The 22491-nt window shown below is 43.5% G+C and overlaps 1 protein-coding gene across 1 annotated transcript; it reads right to left on the reverse strand.

Moving 5' to 3' along the window:
• Positions 1-239: 239 nt before the first annotated feature.
• Positions 240-20762, reverse strand: prag1 (PEAK1 related, kinase-activating pseudokinase 1). The gene is made up of 6 exons (XM_008325959.3): positions 20380-20762; positions 15691-16030; positions 13862-15603; positions 6460-6596; positions 4254-5020; positions 240-2914 (listed from the first exon to the last, which is right to left on the reverse strand). Exons 2-6 carry the CDS (start codon positions 15952-15954, stop codon positions 1766-1768), a joined length of 4059 nt encoding a protein of 1352 aa, XP_008324181.1. The 5' UTR covers positions 15955-16030; positions 20380-20762; the 3' UTR covers positions 240-1765.
• Positions 20763-22491: the final 1729 nt, after the last annotated feature.

A 22491-nucleotide genomic window follows, 5' to 3' on the forward strand; every position in this document is an offset into this window, starting at 1 on the left:
TCTTTGTCATCTTTTCCACGCTAAAAAAATTAACAATTTTGAAATAAAAACATCATATTGTTTTATGCTAACCTTTGAATCCTTAGACAAGGTTTAGAAACAGGTTGTGACCTCATGAAAGGAAAGGACTTTAATGCAGGATGATTATTTTAAAAAAATCCTACATAACGTTTTTTACTACATTTGTCCTTGAACTTTTTCAACTTGCCTTCATATAAAACAAATAAAACACGAGATACTACTGTGAGAAAATAAATGCAGTTTATTGAGAGATGCCAATAAGTGATACGCACACAAAAAAAACAAAACAAAGCGAATCAATGACAAATTCTTCGTGGGTTTCTTTTTCAGTCACGTACACAGACCTGCATGCAGGTGATTGGTTTCTTGTCGCGCTGGACATTCTGGACAAAGAAAAGCATTTGTTGACGGTAGAATGCAGCCTACATGGCACACAGTGGGACAAAAACAGCCCACTAAACACAACTAAAAAAACACAAAAAAAAAAAACAAAAAGCAACAAATTCCAGTGACGGCTACAGGATAACAAATGAAATCATAAATAGATTTTAAGGTACTGCTCCACGTAATGGCTTTCTAAGACCTGCTTGGGCTCATTTTTTTCTTCTCATATCATCTACAAAGAACTGTACAGAGTTGTTTCTAGAGCAGTCCGTGAAAGGCCAGTTTCACCAAGGACAGTGATCAGTAGTATTTACATTTATGTTTTTTTCCCCCTCTAATTACTGTAAAACACACAGAAAAAGGAAATAAAAGGCACTGTGACAGATGGTTTAAAACATACGGTTCATGTAAGGATGAGGACACGCCCGTCGTTGACTCTGTCGGTAAAGGCTGTCTTAATTGAAAATAACGTCGCCATGTTGCGTATGGATTATTATGGGTTCAAATATACGCATGTCCACGTAAGGTAACGCACACGTACAGAGGGCCGTTCCCGCTAATAAACCAGTATACAGAGGAACGGTGAAAGGTTTTAGTCATGTCATTACACTTAGGCAACATTAAAAACAAAGTAACTGTACACATGGACGAGACAGGTTTTTTTTCAGCTGACTGACGGAGAACAGTTCTAAACTTCGGTCTGTTCTTCACTGTAAAATGTTAAAAGTTAATAAATACACAGACGACAACAAGAAGCTTTGGCGAGAATGTGATGGAGATGTGAGAGTCCTTGTGATTGGTTATCGTGTGTCACTGACACAAAGTGGTTCAAGTGGAAAACACAAATCGGGTTTTCAACATCACAGGAAAAATCGCTAACGATTCTTACCGATATTACATAATTATGCTAAATATTAGTAGCATTTTAATTTATTTTAAGTAGATGTTTTTTTATTCAACCAATTTTATGTCACCCTAAATTTTCAAGTTTGCCTGCTAACAGCAAAACGACATAATGGCAGTTTGTTCCAGAGTGAGTGACTCATACCGAGTACTGAATGCTACTGCCTGACTTTAGATAACAGCATAAACAACAAATAATGTAGTTTCTTCATCGCGGTGACAGTCTGTGGCAGGAAGTTGTCTGTTCAAAGTGGACCGGCTGATTGGATGCATGGCTCACATGCGTGTAGCATTAGCACAAACAGGTGGGCAGTTTTCACAGTTACGTCCAGCGGGTCGCACGACGTGGACCCCTCCACAGTGTCCATACATTAGTCTAAGCACCGCTGGTACTAATGTCGGTAACGTTTTTCTTTCTCAAAAACATCATCACACGGCTTTGGCTCCACGTTAGCTGCTACTTTAGCGAGTAGAGCAGCTCGGCGGTGTGGCAGAGAGACAGAGGGTTAGCAGAGGAGAAGTACTGACAGCACAGCCAGTCCTCCAGCTCTGCGTTCCTCTCAGGCTCCAGCGAACGCTCAGCGAACTTCATCATCAGCAGGGCTCGTTTCACATCCAGCCAGTTCAGGAGGCCCTCGTGCCGGGACTCGTCTGCGAAGCCCCCTCCCTGGCCTTGTCTCTCCAGCTGCTGCTCCATCAGGTCCTTCCTGGGACCCCACAGCAGGCTCTGCAGTATGCGCTTGGCCTCCTGAATGTGAATTCTTTTGATCGGGTCGGACTGGAGCAAGAGCTGAGCCAGCTTCTGGAGGCCGGCGGAGTAAAGTGAGACAGAGGGGATGGTGGGAAGTTCCTCGCAGCGGTAGTCTTGCTCCCTAAGTGCTGGACTCACTTCAAAGGGGTTGGGTTGATGAAGGAGCTCGTAGATCAGGATCCCTGTCTGGAACTCGTCAAATTTACGGTACTGGGCTGCTGAGACGATCTCCGGGGCCAGCCTGGCATGATCGCGTTTAACGCGTGGGTCCATACCGGTTGAAGCGTTGTCCTCGAAGGAGCGCCGTTTGGCCTTGGCAAAGTTGCTGATTAAGAGCCTGGGAAGGTTCCGCTGATTATTCGCACCCGCCATGTTGTTCTCACTGTGGGTCTGCTGGAGAAAACTCGGTGGCCTGCACTGATGAGGCACCAGCAGCAAGTTTTCAAGGCAGAGGTCGCGGTGAGTGACCCCGTGCTCCTTCAAGTGCTCCAGGCCGTTGCACAGCTGCAGGAGGAGGAAGCAAACCCGACGCTCGTAGACCTCTGGCTGACTTTTATGGAATGCCTCCCACTCACGGGCAAAGTCAGCCGCCGTCTGCTGAGGGATTTCGGGGGTGATGACCACCACTCGCTCTCTGTCTACCTGTTGACCCGGTGCCGGCACGGAAGGCTTCTGCAGGGACGGATCTGGCGGGTTGCGAGGAGACGCTTCGTCGGGCGGTAACATGCTCTGGGGCACACAGGCGATGAAGTGTCCACAGTCCTGCTGGATGTTGAAGTGCGGAGGCATGCTCTGTTGTACCGACAGGCCGTAGAGATGGATCTGTTTGGCCTCCATGGATGGATTCTTACAGATCTGTGGAGGTGAAAACACAACCAGCAGTGAGAGGAGAGGAAGAAATGCTGGGAAAGAAAATTTCCAAGGTCAATGACAGGTCATTTCCTGTTGTAACTCGACTCCTTTTAGCAAACTGCGGGAAAATAACTGTGTAACTGACTGAGACAAGGTTTAGTTTATAGGAAAACTCATCTTGGAATTGAATCAAGCCTCGAGATATTAAGTAAAAATGTTGGCAACCAGACAAGTCTGTGTACAAACGGCTGGGGTTTGGTGACAGCACTAATGACTTTAGGACAAAGGTCAGTGAGAATGAATCCCCAACCTTTATTTTCATTCGTTGTTCAGATCAGATGACTCATCTACCTATGGTCTTGTGAAAATATCCATACGCTGAAATATCGATGTATTGATTTTTTTTAATTAACAGTTAAAATGCAAATAATCATAGCGTTGGTTCACTTTCGTGTTGCATTTAAACTTCCAACCGCCAGTTTATTGTTCAGGGATTAAAAATATTTGCAAATATTCGTATTTGAGACTTCAATTCAAACAATCTTATTTTTTTATCCAACAAATCCTGCAAATGCTTTTATTTCTTCCCTAGCTTTACCAAATGCAGATCCCTTTGTTCCAATTTTAGTCATTAAATTCTCTGAAAAACAACTCAATAAATTGCAGTATATCACAATATATTGCACCGTTGCTCCCGTATCGAAATACGTATTGTAACCGCCAGATTCAATACACACTCCTTGCCGAAGCCAAAGAATCTGGCCACAGTCGTTTACTTCTCCGATGCCAAAGAATCTGGCCACAGTCGTTTACAATAATTCACTTGTTATGTTCTCAACTCAGTGTTCAGAGTCAAGAGTGCACATTAATGAATCATTGGGTTCAACCGACTCTAAAATTAGCCGTTGTTAAAAACCATGAAATATTGAACATTGCTTGAGGTTCTATCTAACCAGGAGTTATGAAACTGAAGCATGTTTCCATTGAGCATTAGCATCCACACAGTGCATTTGTCAAAAAGATTCACTAAGAACAGAAATCTTGATTTACTCAAGTTTAGTTGTTCACTTCTGAGGGTTGATAAAATGTAACATGTGAACACACTAGCTGGACTAGATTCCTACAAACTTACCATCAACTAACGTGTCGATAAGAAATGGCTCAGTGTTTACACAAGGCTAAGGATGGATTAGGAAACCAAATGAAGAAAAATGTTTTCCGTCCAACGCTTTCATTCCTCACTCTTGTTCATCAGTCCAACACAGGAACTAAGCTAAAAACTGTATGTAAATATAGGGCTGGAATGACACAAATGTCAATGAAGCTTTTAGAAAGAAATTACCTTCACAGCATAGGAGTTGGTCGGGTCCGAGGCACAGGCAGCGGAGTAGTACACAGCATCTCCTGCATTGCAGCTGGGCTTGTTGGATGTGAGTCTAAACAAAGACCAGTTGCTCTCCTCAAACCTCAGTGGATTCCTCTGGGATCGGGTGAAGTGATCCTCACATTTTAGAGCTAAGCGTCGCAGAGACTCTGCGTACAGGCCTCCCAGTTTGGAGTACACTCCCTCTCTGCTGTCGATGTTGCTCAGGAGAGTCTGCAGCTGCAGGCTGGAGCCCATATTTGGAGCCGACCCGGCGTCCGAGGCAGAGAAGGGCATGTTGAGCTGAGGGGAAGAGGAGCAGGTGATGCTGGTTCTGCAGTGGACACCAAGACGTCCGTGTGTCTTCAGTGCCTCGTCCAGCGTACGGGACCTGGAGGGTCTGCCCAGCTGCACATGACAACGCTCAAGAGACTCATTGGAGGAGAAGATTGGCCGGGGGTCGACGGGGCTGGACGGTAAACTGGAGCGGGAGCTGACCTCGGCCGACCGACACACGTTGGATTCAGAGCCGGTGAACGGGAGGCGTGGGTAGGCTCGGACTAAGGGTTTTCCATTGGTGCCGTCAGGAGCCGATACGGTACGATTGACAGTTTTTTTCTCCGGCAGCGGCGGCGGCGTGTTACTCAAGCCGCTGAAACAAGGTGGCTGAGGGGAACCTGGAGCTGAGGACATTGGACTTCGGGCGAATGGAGAGGAACAAGACCTCCGTGAAGCATCACAAGAATCTGCAAAAACAGAAAACGGGGGGAAAATAAATTAGCAACAGGACTGTTTGACAAAGAAACAAGCGTTCGGTACATTTTTGCTGAATGGCAAATAGAAAAACAAATCATAACGTTGATCAGTGCCGTTTTTCTTATCCTTGTTTTTGCGGATTCCCTCCATGTGTCCTCGAAAGTTAGCTCACTATTTCAGAACTGCAGGAACGTCATATTTCATGCGTGACAGCTGTTAACCTCTCCGTCACTGTCTACTGCTCAGCCCTCACAGAAACACATACCTGGTTTCCCTCAGACCTGCTGGAAAGTTTCCACCATCTAGTGTTCGAGCCGACACTCAGATCGTCGCCCACCAGATTACAGACTAAGAGCTGGAGCTTTACATTAAACTACAAGAGGCAGATCCTGACATAATTGTGTGGTGCGCTCTGCAATAACTGCTTTTGCAGAAGGCGGTAAAGAAAAATAAAAAAGCACTCTGTAGGATGTAGCCAAGCCCTTTTTCCCCTAGTTATCTTACGCCATAATTATCTCCGCAAACAACATTGCCCAGAAAGTTACAGCAATTAGAAATGTCTCGGTGTCACTGAGACTCAAGGGCTACCACCGTAATTTCTACTTCTACTTTATTTAAGCGAAAAATACGGATTTAGATGAAGCTCAACGGCAGGTCAGAAAAAGGTGTAAATAAATCAAATTAACTAAAGAAAGAGCGCAGAGATAAGCAGCCTGTCTGCAGCTGTAAACCCTCGGCTGCAGGTGGACAAAGTACAACTATAGTAAAACAGGATAAAACATCAACTCAGCAACACGTCGGAAATCCCTGGACTCTTATATAGGCCTGCACCCCCCCCCACCCCCCCCGCCCCCAACATATTCTCCACTGAGAGAATCTTAACTGGATATCTCCACGCCCAGAAGCGAAAAAAAAAATGCATTTAGGTTAGTGTGTTGTTTTGCCATCGCCAAGCAACCAAAACATTCCTACTGGATAATTAAATATGACATCACAGTGTATAAAATCATCTTGATATGATGCTTTTACCCCATGTTTTTACTTGTGCTGAAGCCTTGAAATGAATGCCTCTGTGTCTGCACAAGAGGCTCAGAAAACCTGACCTTTTGCACAGGCACAGAGGCATTGACTGGCAACAAGCATCACTGTGTTGAAAAAGTGACACATCTACGTTTGTGGTACTTTTGAATGTGAAATACTAGGAAGAACCAGTAAGAAAGTTTTTCTAACTTTCTAAGAGCAAAATGGCATTCTGTGTATTTTAATGCCTCTACGGCTGTGCGAAAGTAACATGCTAACTTGTTCATGCTAATCTAGCCTGGCTAGAATCATACAGTCATCAATAACTTTCACCTACTTTGTGTGTGGGCGTATTTTCGGGAAGCCTAGCTAGCCACGTAGTATTTGCTTCGACCAGATCAGTACTCACTCGCTTCAGCAGCCAGGTTGTCAGTGGAGGCAGAGGTCAGGCTGCTAATGCCCAGTCCCCAGGCGGTGCTCTCTACTGAACCCTGCTGGCTGCAGTGGTCCAGCTCCATGTTGCTGCCACTGATTTTACTGGAGACTCTGTAACAAAAAGACAGACGGTAACTGTGATGGGACAAATGAGGCACCTGCATGTAGTAGAGGACAGCGGCCCCCAACAGAGTCTGAATGACCTTTGACCTGCTGTTCTGAAACATTGACATCGATTATCTTTGAATGAAAACAGTAAAGGGATATGACTGGATTCTTCTGGAAGGAAGTAAATCAGTAAAACTGAAGTACATTTATTTCAGTGTCCCACTGCGGCCTGGTACCAAATGACCTACGAACCAGCGCCGGTCCCCAGACCAGGGGTTAGGCACCACTAGTACAGGATACTGGTTCGCAACATGTTGCACTACAGGCCAGTTTTTTTTCAAAGCAATTTTTCTAAAGACTAGTAGCAGGTGTGTGTGTGTGTTTGTGTGTGTGTGTGTGTGTATGAAGTCATATAATTTAAATAATACATACACTTGCATTTCTGTTATTATAACATCATAATTGACATAGAGACAAGGACAGAAGTGACATCACTTCAAAATATATTTCCAGGCTAAAGTAACTTTTTATTCTTTCTGTGCAGCCTGGTATCACGGCCTGGAGGTGTGGCCCAGTACTGCACAGGGGAGACCCCTGCTGGTAATAACAAAGCAATAAAAGTGTAAAGATTGTTGTAGAATTAACATTTTGTGCTTCAACCGTCAACTTCACCACATGTGAAATATCTTAACCGTTTTTTAATCTTTCTTTTTATCCCTACGCCCTAACTAATCTGCTCATTCGCAGCAGCGTTTTCTGTGATGAACAACCAGTGTGGGTTGGTTTGGATTATCAGAAATTTCACACCTTGTGATTCAGAGATGACTTACGATTGCAACAAAAACAAACCAGTCTTGCCAAATCAGTTTAATCAGCTTAATTTCTTCTTTTTTTCTGTAGAAAGTCAGGCATCACTGTTGTCATTCTTCTCTTCAAGTGAGTGAGTGTGTCGTTCACAGGATAACGGCACGAGGGATTTCCCCACATTTTTGATAATTCCCTGGAGTCCAAACAGACACTAACTGCGGAACCATAGTCGTGGGGAATGAATGCTTATTTGGCTTTTCAGCCAAGTACAAAAGACGAAGACAAAAAAAAAAAAAACAACCTTTTGCACACTCGACTGCTTTAATCCCAGTGAAACTAAAGTGTGGGATTGACTAATGTGTTTGTCGGCGTCAAACAAAGTTTAACCAGTAACTGACTCTCAGTCGTATCCCGTCGTCTCTGTGGTCCTCCTGTCAATTTGCCAGCGACGCACAAAGGTCACGGAGAGAGTGGTGCGTGAGTGGACTGTCTAATCAAGGTGACCAATTAGGCTGAGTGACAGCCATTCACGTCTCATTATGGCCGCTAATGGCTCTGAGAAAGATGTTCTCATCCCATCCCTTCATCTCCCTTTCCCTCCGTCCATCACAAAACGACTCCTCTTTCCATTTGTCTGCTGGCCCCCGACTTCAATTCCACCATAAATCAGCAGAACAAACAGTTGAGGGGGAGACAGGAGGGAGAAAAGAGGTTAGACATTCCCCGTGGACACCGAGGGATGGGATCAGATATCATTTTAGAGGCGTGATGAAAGGCAGTGGAAATGCTGAGGCAGAGGAGAAACGATAATGGCTGCGGGGATTATGAGCCTATGAACATGTGCGCACCTGTGGAAGTCGCACTGCTATACATCTCAGAGATTTGTCTTCAAAAACTGAGAGGTTTTTTTTCTTTCTTAGTAAATGGATATCGTGCACGTCTGACCTTTTCTCTGTGTAGGTTTAACCGTTTCAATTAGAAACATGATACAGCTGCGAGTGATACATGTTTGATTATCAATCAATTCCACTTTTCTTTTGAGCGGACCATTGATTGTTTAGTCGATAAAATGTCAAAATATAATGGGAAAAAAAGCCAATCACGGAGCCCGAGGGGTTCCATCTTAAAAAATCCAAAGTATCTGTTGATGAAGGGAATCAATTGATTGACTTAAAAAGAAGAAAATGTGCATGTTGAAAAGATCAATTTAGATGAATCTCATTATCTCTTCTGCAGCAGTTCTCAGCACTGCAGAGATGCACTTGGGGCAGTAGTGGCTTGGTGGTTAAGGAAGCGGACTTGGGTCCGGAAGGTTTCAGGTTTGAGTCCACAAGTTACCACTGAGGTGCTCTGAGCATGGCAGCGTCCCCACACACTGCTCCCCCGGCGCTTCCAGCTGCCCACTGTTCACTTTGGTGATGGGTTAAAAACAGAGGTCACATTTGGTTGTGTGCAGTTGAAGTTGAAAAACCGTCACCTCGCTACAGTAATGGAACACTTTTTGCCCCGTCACAGCAGTTGAAGTTGAAAAACCGTCACCTTGCTACAGTAATGGAACACTTTTTGCCCCTGATTTAAAGGGACAAATCAAATTCAAGCACATTTGAGTCCAATCAGTTCAAGTTGAACCAAATCCACACTTATTCCTGGACATTTGGTACTGACTGGACTTATTCTGCCTCTTGTTTTTTTTATTTTCTACAATTTGTGATTTAGCTAAAATCCTGCACGGACTCCTGACACTTTCTAGCAGTTTGTATCTAAAACACAAAGTTTACCATTCGTGCTCTAACAAAAGGCATTTTTACACGCCTGCATCCTAAGACCAAACATTTCCGTTGCTGAGACAAAGGCTACGTCAACCGTTGCAGTCCTCCTTCATGCACGGTGCCCCCCCGGCCCCCCCACCCCCCACCCTAAGACAGGGTTGTGTTCTGCAATCAGCCCCGGCAACAACAGTGACACAGAAACAGAATGTAAACAAACAAAAAGTAGGGGGCGCAGAGGATCAAGTTGATGATCCCGACCATGAGGGTGGTATTAATAAAGCTGTGTCAGAGGAGCTGAGCAGGGTTTGTTTGATAATGTAGTGGAATCAGCTGGGACTGCCACAGTAGCAGCAGGGCAAATCTACATACATCTGTTAATATCTAATCTGAATTTAGGACAGTTTTTTTTCTAAACATCAAACTTGTTTTTTTTTTAATTCTAAATCTATATCACCTTGGAAACAGGTAATCAAATAAATGATCAAATAATCCTACGAGCTATTCTCTTTATAATAAGGAAGGACAGAATTAAAGCTGGATAAAAAAAAGACTCCTATTTAAATGTTATTAAAATTACCTTTAACCTGCAGGTTTAAAAAAAAAACAAAAAAAACGTAGCACCACAAATTAAAGAATTTGTGTTTTATATCTAGTTATAAAATACCACGCGTGGGCTTCATGGTACGATAAAATACTAAGAACAGAACCACTGTGTTATGTTAAGTATTAGGGTTGCACTACATCAATGTCTGCAAACAAGGAGACTTTTTCACTCGGGGCTCAGAGGTTTAGTACGGTAGCACATGCTAGAAAAGTAAGAAAAGAAATCCTTAAAAAGTCAATCAGATGACGAATAACCGCGATATATCGGCTGGTAGAGAAAAACCTTCATTTGACCTAAGACGATACTCGATACAGTCGCTCTGAAGTTCACCCGAACCCTAACTCCAATTTTTTTGTTATTTGATCAATCTATTTAATATTCTGTCAAAAGTTGCTCTGAAAGGTTGCCATCAGGTGGTGCCTACCTCATGCTGGACAGGCAGGGGTCCTCGTCAGGCTGGTGGGCACAGACAGAATGAAAGCACCCACACCTCCTAAGTAGCAATCACTGGTTGACCTGGCGGTTCACGTCAGAGCAGCCTCAGGTCTGTCAGGAGGCAACGAGATGCTGTGAGGTCTACACAGAACGACTGCGTGGAGGGAGGGGCGAATGGATGTCTCGGAACAGTATATTAGAGAGAAAAGGAAGGAAAAAAGTCAGTTTCCACCCAGACTGACTCAATGGAATTGGATCCACATGGCTGATCTATAAATTGTACTTCTACTGGTAGCAACCGACTGCCAGACGAGGACAGTTTGGGAGTCGCCGGGGGCAACAATCTGTTGTACCGCTCCTCCCTTTGGCAATCTTTGCTGCCAAATTGTCACGCCTTCCTTATTAAGTAGGACTTTCACACATGTGACACACACACACACACACACAACAAGTTTGTCTTCACAGCGACACTGATACTTCAATAGTACTTTTTTTAAGAAGAAAAAATAAAACATCCAGTACACATGGGCATCACAGCTTTGTATCAGAAATACTTTGATGCCCTTGCATCAAAGTAAAGGCAAAATACACTCCTCACAAAAAACATTTTTCTTTCATTAAGACTTTACAATTTCATCTAAATACTTAAACCAGACTTTAGTAGTACTAGAATACACACAGTATCTCTAACTGTTGAAATATGAAGTACTGGTAATGTATAAATATCCAATTACAACATGTATGTACTGATTTGTACAAAACATACTCACTTACACTCAAATCTATATTACTCAAATATATATCTAATATTAAAAATATTCACTCTTATCCTGAGCTGGCACAAGAACAGTGGTCCAATCAGACGGTCCGGCACTTTGGTTTTGCATTTGTATTTCCATGCTAACTTTAGCAAAGCTTTTTATTCAGACAGTGAAAAACACTGGGGCGTCACTGATTCACTGCTTCCGTATAAAGGACTGAAAATAAGTTCCTTGCGAATGTTTTTGAAGATGTAATGACAAAAGCTGCTCCAGACACCTGACAGACCTGTGTCCTTTCAATGAGTCAGCACATCTAGACAGGTGGGTAGGTATGGGCTGCGGTCCATTCACTCCACACAAAGGAAAGGTTTCTCCCATCAATTCATTTAATTATGAAGTTGTGGTTGCCATGCAGACAATAATTATATTGGGTTTTCCAGCTCAGGCCTGGTGTCAGGATCACTTGTTGATTTAATGCCTTAACCGCTGATAAACTTGGAACATCGGAAAGCCACAACTGTCGCCGACCGGCCCGAGGCGCGTTCCCACGTGTGCCTCAACAAGGTGTATTTTTATCGGCACAGAATGTCGGCAATGTCATAACAGGAGAGATCAGGTCCTCACTACGTTTGGCATAAACATAAGGGCTGCTGAAATGTGATCAGCACAATCTGTTTTTACAATCGTAAAAAAAAAAAAAACCCAAAAAAACAAGGCTACTTGGCTTTTGCTGACTCGACGAGTTGATGCTGAAAGAACATCTGTCTGTCTGAAGGAAGTCGCAGTCATGTGTAAAGCCTCATCACGCTTTACCGGACAAAGCAAAGATTATTCTGAGTTGATCATTTGATGCTCTAATAACAGCAACACCAGGGCCGCTTCTCTGTTTCTACTTCGAGCGGCTGACTCAGTTAGTGCGTGTATTCTTGGCCTCCTGCAGACTCAGGTTAAAACGTGTGTGCAAATGCTGCCCATACTAAATGTAGGCTACGTAGGCTGGGAACCTTATGTAGAGTAGGTCACAAAGGTGCAACACTGAACGAAGGTAACTCGCTGTCATGCAGCAGGTTGTCGAGGTGACGGCATGGATTATAAATCTTTGGCCGTGCATTTGAAGAAGATTGTTTGTAAATCCTGAAAGTAGAGCTCGGTAACATCAACAGTCCAGATGTAAAAGAAGAAGAAAAAAAAACGATAAAAAATCACCAAATGATTCATATAATATCTGAGGAATCAGATTCAGATATGTCATGGCAGTCAAACATATGGCCCTGGGGCCAAAATCGGCTCGCTAGGGGGTTCAATCCGGCCCACTTGATGAATTTTGAGAGTAATGCACAAACTCTTCATGTCCATGACGTTTTTTTTAAACGATATTTCAATGAATATGAATATTTTCTAATATACTTGTATTTATCTGCATGACAACAAAGGGGAAAAACTTGGACTTATTGTTATTTATAGATAATTATGTTATGATTGTACTGGTCTGGCCCACTTGACTTGATCTGATCAGGCTGTATGTGACCCCTGAACCCAAATCAGTTTGACGTCCCTGACGTAAATAAATGAAACGCTGCCTTTTTCTCTCACAGTCCAACTGTTGTACTGCAGTCATTACAAATGGACAGTAATGTGACAGAATAACAGACTCGGTTTGTGTGTTAATTAGAACTGAAAAAGTCCCATTAGACGCGTGAATGGAACAAGGCCTGCATTAAGGAACACGTCGAGTGTTTGAATGATCGCAGGCCGAGAGAATGGAGACTGATTCAAGGCAGAATAATGACGCTGTGAAAGGAGACGGAACGTTAGGAAACCACACAAATCTCTGCAGTAAGCTGCACGTGTGTGCACTGCTGCATCCACTGTGGGCTTTTACAGCAGACACGGAAAAAAACCCCCGCTTTGCTCTTATTATGCATTGCATACGTCCAGATATAAATACATACGTACATATATATAGATATAAATAGATCCCATGAAGGTGAGGGAACGGCTCTTACAGTAGCTGGCTGCTCAATAATGTATTATGAAACCACGGTGTCATGACTGAAAGTGCAGACCTATTCATTTTAATGGAAGGAAAAGGTGGAAAGCCTTTTGACAGGCACGCAAATATCCTATTGGCTTTAATGGAGAGTTCAAGTTTGATAGATGCAGCACATTCATGCTACAGCGAGTGCGTGGCATGAATGTGTGTAATTAAACCTCCACCAGCCTTAGATTTTTTTTAATAGATGCCTCATCGTGAGAGGTATTTAAGACCCGACTCTCCATCACGATCACTGCTGTTCTCCCTGTTCTCTGCTGACAGCGTCGACAGTTTGAGGATAAATGTATAATCCATCCATCCATCCATCCATCCTTTCATCCATCCATTTTCATCTGCTTATTCGTTACCGGGTCGCGGGGGCAGCAGTCGCCACCCAAATCACATTGCTCCATACCAACCCCCTACACCTTCCTGTGGGTGGTGAGTCCACTGGAAGGCCTAAACGGGATTCGAACCTGCCCAGCAGGTGAACCCTGAGGGTCCACACCAATGACAGAGACATTGCCTCTGGGCCAAAGCGCCACTAAATGTATAGTATGAAGAATATTACATGAAGTCAGAGAGTTTCTTTGTGACTCAGTGTTTTATAATGACATCATCTTTACAGTATAATGGAAATTTAAATGTGTTTAAAGTGGCAGTACTGACAATGAAATCAGCAAAGATAAACCCAGGATCACTCACTAGCCTCTGTACATTTTTCTTAATTCTACATTGGTTAACCGTGCCAACCATCAATGATGAATAATTTATATCTATACAGTACAATATGTCATTTATAATCATCGTTTCAGAGATTCTGAGGGGACCGTGAATAAGAAGTGCGTCATTCTTACCTGTGCAGTTTCTTTGGTGGGGGCGGAGGTGGGTTGGGTCCAGTTCCTTTTCCTGGAGTCAGCAGCTCTGATGTGCCACCGTGCAGTGGTTGCTTGGCTGGCATGATGCCGTTCTGCTTGCCTCCTTCCTTCGCCCTGATGCCTTCAGTTTCCCCCTGACAGGCACCATTGTTGCGGGCAGTAGGGGGGGCCGTGCCTGGCTCTGTCATTGGAGAGAGGCTGCTGGGGGCCTTGTTGTCCTTGGCCTCCTTCCAGACAGCAGCACCATTGACCAGACCTGCCACCCTGGAAGTTGTTCCTGGATTAGCGGACTTTGCCTCATCCTCTTTCCGCTCCCTCTCGTCTTCCTCCTCTTCCTCCTCGATGCGGCAGTTCCAGCCTGAACTGTGATGGTTTGGCTTTTGCCAGCGATCAGTTGACAGCCCGTGGTGCTCCGTGTGGACCTTGAAGTGGCCTTGGGCCGCGGAGACAAGGAAAAGCATAGGGAGCTCAGGCAGAGGGACCGGAGACGAAATGGACTGTGTGAGGCTGGAGGCGCCCAGTCTGGGGAGTTCAGGAAGAGGAACAGGGGAAGACATGGACGTCGTCAGGCTGGAGGTGCCAAGTTTGGGTGAGCGGGTGTTCCTCTTTGGTGGAATTGGGGGACTAGACTGTGGCTTAGGGTGGAGTGTTGAGGTGAGGATGGCGTCTGTGGTCAGAGACGGTGCACTGCGGCTGGGACTAGGCCAGCGGAAGGCTGGGCTGCTGGGGTCTTTGTGTGCCGTGGGGCTAAAATGGCACTGGGTGCTGACGGCTGAATCTGGGCTGCTCAGGTAGAACGTCCTGTTGTTCTCCTCCGTGTGAGCAGCCATTACAGTGATGGTGGCACGGTGGCTCTCTGCTGAGAGTTCAGGCTCCGAGCAGGACAAATTCTTAGTCCGGTTTGGGGACTCGGGGTTGGACTGAAGTCCATTCACTTGTGTCCTGCGCTTTTTCTTTGTGCTCTCAGCATATATGGGTTCTGAGTCTGTCTGTCCATTTGGAGAAGTTGGAGCAGATCGTGGGCTCCCCATGGCGGGGGGACTTTGGGGACTCAATGACCTGACATGTCCTTCTCCAGGTCCTTCGGCCCCGGGCAGCGAGTCTGTGCTACTACTACGATAAGAACAAGAGGAGTCTGAGAGGCTGGTCTGTTGTGACAGGCTGGGGACGGACTGAACGGCTGTTAGAGGACTGTTTCGAGTTGTGTCCAAACTCAGAGTTGTTTTAGGGAAGGTGGTAAAAGTGCTGGGAGTTTTAGTGTTTACAGCAGCAGTACCACCATTCTTTGTACCATTACTATGAACATTGACAGGGCTGGAAGGAACACTTTTTACAGACGCTGGTACGTCCACAGATGTCTGATGAGCGTCTTGATAATTTGTCTTCGTAGTCACACTACTTCCATTGTAAGTGCTCTTGGTTTTAATAGCAGTCATACTTTTCTGCTGCCTTTGGTTATCTCCATTGGTATTGTTCTTGAAACTCTGAGACCCCCTGCCTTCTTCTTGGGTGACAAAGATATTACCAATGATCATGGAGTCTTTGGGCACAATGTTAGGAGACAAATGAGTAAAAGAAAACGATTTGTTACAGTTTGATTCCGGGCTGTTGAGGACAGCCTCCTTGTGGACCTTATTGCATCCATTACTGTCAATATAAAGAGAGGAAAGGTCCAACAGTTTCATCAGGCCCAAATGTTCAACAGGGTTCTTTGTGTTCTCCTGTCACAAACAAACACAGACAAATGTCAAATCATGCAAATCGAAACAAAAAAAGTACAAAGTTTGATAGAGGAAAAAAATAAATACCTGATCTATGTTCATGTTAACATCAGTCGACTCGTTGGTGTCAAGGCTCATCATAGTTGGTTTGACAGCGATGGTTGGTTTGCTGTAGGGCGACGGAGTCGTTACACCAGCTTCTTCATCGCCTCCCACGTTGCTCTTTAAGCAAGCGACAGGAGCACTGCCATCCAGACTTCTGACAGCCTTGTGTGCACTCAACGGGTGGAAGCAGTTCTTACAAGAGCCGGGTTTCCACACGTGTTCTGCAAAGTCGCTGCAGGCTGACATCTTTGGTTTGCTAAAACCCGGTTTGGTCAGAAGCAGTTGTGGAAGGACCTGTCAGACGCAGGATGAACTCTCATGGCTGGGCCACGGAGGGTTGAAGCATCGGACGGTGGGGGTCATAGGGAACAATGGAAATGAAAAAAGAAAAGGACATTTTTAGTTTACAAAAAATAATTTGCTTACACAAGTTATTGCACTTTATTAGGTTTTTTTTTTTAGAATGGGCTCATATTCCCAAGTTGAGCCAAAAGGTGATTCCGTCATATTCAGACTGCTGACTTTGTTATTAAACACCAGCCCCAAGTCCAAGCTGACAAGTGTCTCCAAGATTATAGAAAACCTATTTAAGAGTCATCTGCGGGGGTAACTTGAGAAGAGCCGGTGTGTGGAGTGCTACTTGTTCCCATGGCCTCTTAAATTAGAGGGTATGCAGTTTCTGTTCAAGCAAAGGGTCTGCCGGTGTGAGCCCAGTGACATAAAAGCCCTTCAGAGTCCACTGCCCCCCCCCCCCCCCCCCCCCCCCAACTTACACTGAAAGAAGACAGAGTAGCCTCAAGCATCCTGGAGGTCGGAATGTTAGGAATGTCTTCAGTCTCACCAGGGTGAATCTCACACCAACGACAACCTCCCTTCCCCCTTACACACACACACACACACACACACACACACACGCACAACATGTGTGTCGTCCTTCTCCCCCAAACAAACAGAAACACAGACACCTCTCTTTTTTTTGTCTCCTGTTTGACCGGACTGGTGGTGAGAAGACCAACAACATTTCAGAGCGAGGATCGTTTGTTTCCTTGCATCTGGGTGTCGCTCTTTATGTTCTTTACACAGCTTTAATTGCTTCTCAACAAGGTGCTGCAATGACACACAGCCGCATTAGATCACTATCGAGACTCATTATCTTAGGACAGAAATAATGAAGCAGGTGGCGACAATGAATCCCCTTTGATAATCCAAATGACTCTCAGGATATAAACTATAAAATATCTCAACGCAGAATGAAGATTACGCCAGAAATTAACTCGATCAAAACAATCTAATTTCTGCAGCTTTTTCATGCGTTGCCAAAAAAAAAAAAAAAAAAAAGACACTGTTTGACACTGTAACAACCTTGCCCTTCACTAATCCTATAAGAATGAAGACGTTTCCTGTCGGTGGAGATAATGCATGTTTACATATTTCTTTGTTCTGTCTGACTCAGTTTGGGCAGGAAAGCACCCAGTAGTTGTCTGTTTGTTTAACCATTCCTGTGACAACAAAGGAAGCTCAGCCTTGCTTAACATTTTCAGTGATCTTGTGCATGAGTCAAGTAATAGAGTCTGATCAGAAACAACGATTATACACCTAACAGAGTTATCTGTCAATCGAGGGAATAACCTTGGGGTTTTCGGATAATTAAACCGTACAAAACTGTTTAATAAGTATACATGGTTACTGCTTTCTGATTTAGTTGACATGTCCAGCCCTACTTGTTTGAACAGAGGTAGACCCTGCGGTCTACATTCCCCACACCTTCTCAAGCTCACGGTCCGATTTTTCTCACTGTCTCTTTAAAAAACATAAACAGCAGAAGTTCAGGCAAACCAAACACCTCAGGACGAGTCTTCGGTAAACAAACTGTCTGACAAGTGCAGAGTTTGTGCACAAGAGGATGTTAACTGACAAAGCCAAAAGTGCGTACTAAATCATTAGACAGGATGGCTAACAAAACACACCCAGGAATACAATTTGTGAGGGAAATGTAGTGAAGAATTAAAGCTGAAACTGTGACTTACAATCACAGAAAGTCATGCCTTAAGCTAACAGTCTGTGAAGGAGTGCGATGGTAGACTGGAGGGCTCAGAATTTAGCCAGGTTTTTACCTAAAAGTACCAGAAACCGTATAAACCTGGAATACCTTTGAGGGATAATATAGTCCTTCCATACAATAGCTGTTTTTGAAGATGGTTAGAACTTTGCTCTGTCAAATACAGAAGTGCCTTCAAGTCCTTTTATAACAACAATAACGCAAGATTGAGCAGAAATGTTGTGTAATGATATGTTGATGATACTCTCAACAGTTTTGCTGACTTTGTGATTATCAAAAAAGAGGAAAGCACTGGTGTAAACTTGTTTGCTACCACTCCAGGCCTTGTGAGGCCTAAAGTAAAGTCACTCACCTGTCGAAATGTCTAGTGACCAAATCCTATCATTTAAAACCCAACAGGCTAGTATTGACGTGACTAGCATTTTGAGCTAGTTCAGTATGGTTGGCGACTAAAAAAAAATACAAAGACCAAACAATGTTGTGGCTGAAGATTATCTTCAATGGGAAACAGATTTTTAAACATAAACCCAGTAGCCTTAGCCACTGACTGTAGCGCTGCCCGGATGTTCCTGGTACTTGTTTTGGCAGCGGGAATGTGCCTTTGGTTCATCAGACAAGAGGAGCAGTGTGGTCAAATATCTAACAGCTGCTAAAACTCCACTTTGTCTTCATCTTTCTACAGGCACATGCAGCCAACCGCCACCACCAGAAAACACATGTGTGCCCCCCACTGCCCTCCTCCTCCTCACCCCCCACCCTTTACCACCCACCACCCTTCCCTTCCTTGTTCCGTCCACAGCAAAAACACACAGCTCTCACTCCACAAGTGGGTCAGCTTCCCTGAACCCCAGGTCATGTGATGGCTATTATTCTAGAGTTACAGTTACACAGATCACTGCAAACATCTACACAGTACTGTTCTATAAATCACCCTGCCATAACAAACAACAACTTACCATTTACATTTTAACATAACACGACACGACACACACAAGTCATAAAAATAACAGGCTGCAGGATTTAAAGAAAGTACATTTTAAGTAGTTCCCTGGAGTCATTTTTAATAGCTCTTCGGAAGTACACCAGGGTACTTTTAACAGCGGGGGTGCTACCTTCTGTATTTCATTTTTGCTAATAATTGGGTTTAAATACACACCAGTGGGGAATAGACACACTAGGTGGCAGTAATGTAGCTCAGCAGATGCCAAAGAGGTAGCGAACATGTAGCGTAGCTTGGATTAGTCTAGCTGATCCTCGGAGGAAGCTTGGATCAATGTTAGTAAAAACACAACTCTTTGTTGTCTGGTGGGATGATAGAGGAAAGAGGAAGTTCATGTTATTTTACCATTTGACCATTTTCAAATGGTAAAATAACATGAACTTTCATTTAAGTTTGGGGAACAAGGTGTTTTTACAGCCCATATAATAATAAAGGGCATTATTAGCACCACCTACAGGATAGAGAAGGAGGTTAATGTATTTAAAACCATACTGCCATGACTGTCTACTACAGATACTGTACTAGATACTGTACTACTACAGTATCTACTGTACTCCAGTATAGTGTAATATATGTATTTCTGGCTGCTTAATCAATATATTAAACTGTATTTTTTGCTGCTTGGTCTTGTACTGTACTACAGTTAAAAGTATATTTGTGTAGAATGAAGTACTTGTATTTTTTCCTTTCTGATAAATTCATATACAAAACGATATTTTTTAAAATTTTTGCTGCTACTGCTTTTTATATTGAGAGTATTTATATTTACATTTCATCTTAACTCAACAACCTCAATACTACTCTGGTACACACTGCTATTTCTAATTCGTATTAGAGTAAGTAGAACATGTATTTATATGTATACGTGAGCCAGTACTGATTTTTCAGACCTGAAACGGAAGTTCTACCCAAAATGCATCGTACTATGCGGTACATGCGTTACTATGATATTAAATGGATCTTCATTTTTATGTGGGCAGTAGACACGAGGTTGCACACTTTGTCTGAATTCATAACCCATACTAGTCCAGGTGAGGCTTTAATACGCGTGTACTGACACACATACAGTGAATACAAATTCTTTCAGTACAAACACTGGCCACACACACACACACACACACACTTTACTCAGACAGCCTGTTCATTTAATGCGGGGACACAATGTTTTCTTATTGACCAAAAAGTTACCTTTCCATTTTTTAATTAAAATTAATCGTTTTACCGATTCTTACTTAAATCGTATTGAAGAAATGCCCCCACGTGTCAGGGTAGATCCGTCACAATACGTGAATAAAGCCGTCAGTATCTGCTCGTGTGAGTGTGAATGGAATCAAAAACGCGTGAATCACACAATTAAAGTGAATCGTTACAACAGGAGAGTCGCTGTGTCGTAGCAGTCAACGTCCCTCAGTCCGCTGGACAACAATCCGTTAAAAACGGCAGTTCAGCGCCGGCGGCGACACAGATGTAAATATTTGACAACAACAGTAAGTTGTTCGAGTGTAAAGCAGTGAGGCGATAAAACAGGTGCACGGAGGGAGAAAAACACAGCTCAGAGTGGGAGCAGTGATAAAGTGGCCAAGGTTACTGACTAGAATGACTGACTGCTCACCTGCTGGGACTTTTTCTTCCCTGGCAACACAAATGGTTTCCTTTGAGAGAGAAAAATTAGCAGCCGGTCCAAAAAAAAAGAGAGAATGGTTTCAGACTTCCGTCCTGATTCCCACAAGTAAATCCGTCTGTCTGGAGAGCAGTGTAGTTACTGCAGCGGGCCGTGTCTGCTGCTGCTGCTGCTGCTGCTCTGTGCAGAGGTGGAGTGCTGAGGCGGAGCTCACGACTCCTCTGCAGCATGCGTTGGGGGAGCGGAGCTCAAGGAGGTGGGAGGAGCTCCTCACCCTCCATACAGTCTGCACGGTGCAGGGCTGCGCTCAGTGAGGCTGTGGTGAGAAGAGTTTCATGATTTTATTTGTGATTTTAAAATGCCACCACCCAGCTGCAGCAGGTGGGCTGACCTGCAGGAAACGAAACCAAGTAGGGTGTAGTTCGGGGATGTTCATGGTGTTTCAGGCCGTACACCTCTAAAGCTGATAGAAGGGTGGAGCAAGGACCATTTGGGGTTTTTTTTTTTTGTATATATGTATAAAACGCTGAATGTGTACATTTTTGACTTGGACATCCGTGCACCAGTCTTTGATAACGTGTTGGACTTATTTTTGTTATGTCCGATATTAACTTTCTGCTGGTATCCAATATGCCAATATTGTCCAAACGCTTAATTTCTGATTCCGATATCAACCGATACCGATATAGCTGGGCAATGGTGGCCTGGTAGTTTCGCAATTACTTTCTACCATGCCCCCTCTAGGGGACAGACGTTTTTTCACGCCCCCGCTTAATATCGGTCGACCGATATTATTAGACATCTCTCTAATCTGTTTTAATGTGTATTTAAAGAAGAAGAAAAACCTGTACTTTGGCTTATCTTTGGTCTTACATTTCCACCGTTGGCCGAATCATTTTCAACATCAAGTCTGCATATTACAAACATTGCAGTTAGTTGTGAAATAATTTATATCATAAAATGGTCAAACTTTTGCAGAAGCACAATTTTATGTCAAGAAAGGGAAATGGCCAAAAAAAAGGGGAAATTGTACAATTTGCAAGTTAGTACCGCAGTCAGTCAGAAACCCCAGTGTCTCGGTCAATTCAAAAGCACAATTCTTGGGTAAGGTGGTGTACACATTGGACTTTCTCTGCTTATAAATCACTAGAGACATTAGGAAATAACAACTTTAAACGGAAAAAGGTCAATTTTTAGGAATCATTTGTGTTCTGTAAGTTTAAAAAGGTACGGTAAAATTCAAATAACCATGTGTTTTAAATTACATTCTTCTTCTTTAGATTGGGTCCAGTTATTTAGACAATTGTTTTTTGTTTTTTTTTTTAAAAAATCACCTTTATTGGTCATTGTACGTTTTTTTTTTGAAAAATCACCTTTATTGGTCATTGTATATATACAGATGTAATCCTATATAAAATGTACTCATATTGCGTGCCCCGCAGGAGCTTGAAAAGGGTTTAATAGAGTTCATGTTCATTTTTTTTAACTTTTTTTTTATAACAGAGCAATGTAAAATATTTGTAATTTGAATAAATAATAATTGATTTTAGAAACATGTATTAATACTTTATGGAGTAGTTACAGCGTTAGTTACAGTTACAGCCGGCCCTTTAAGGGGAACTGTATTGCTGATGTGAAAATGAGTTTGTGAAACTTGTAGCAAAGTAAATATATGGCCCACAATGTTGGACTTAATAAAAACCCTAATATCGTCCATATATAATAACGTTTTCAAATTATAATTATGAATCAATGCAAGAAAAGAAAAGACAAAAAAACAAAAACAAAACAAAGCTGTGCCTTTTTATTATTATTATTATTATTCTACCAGTAGTCAGTCTTGCTCAGAGGCTCTCTGCTGTGGGGAAGCGGATGCTAACCCAACTCCACGATTTTCTGCTGCTACCCCCTGGTCTGCTCCTGCTCCCGTTCATCAAGGAGTTGACAGAGCGTTAGAAAAACACTGCCGCTGCTCCACAGCCCGACTGGACCCCCGCTGGGTTCCATTACAGGCAGCAAAAGGAGAGGCACGGCTCACAGTCAGAGGGACAAACACAGCGGCTGTTTGGGATGAAAGCACTCCCAGTCATGAGATTAACAATT

The sequence above is a fragment of the Cynoglossus semilaevis genome, chromosome 14 (genome assembly GCF_000523025.1).
Source record: "Cynoglossus semilaevis isolate Cse_v1.0 chromosome 14, Cse_v1.0, whole genome shotgun sequence".
Lineage (NCBI taxonomy): Eukaryota > Metazoa > Chordata > Actinopteri > Pleuronectiformes > Cynoglossidae > Cynoglossus > Cynoglossus semilaevis.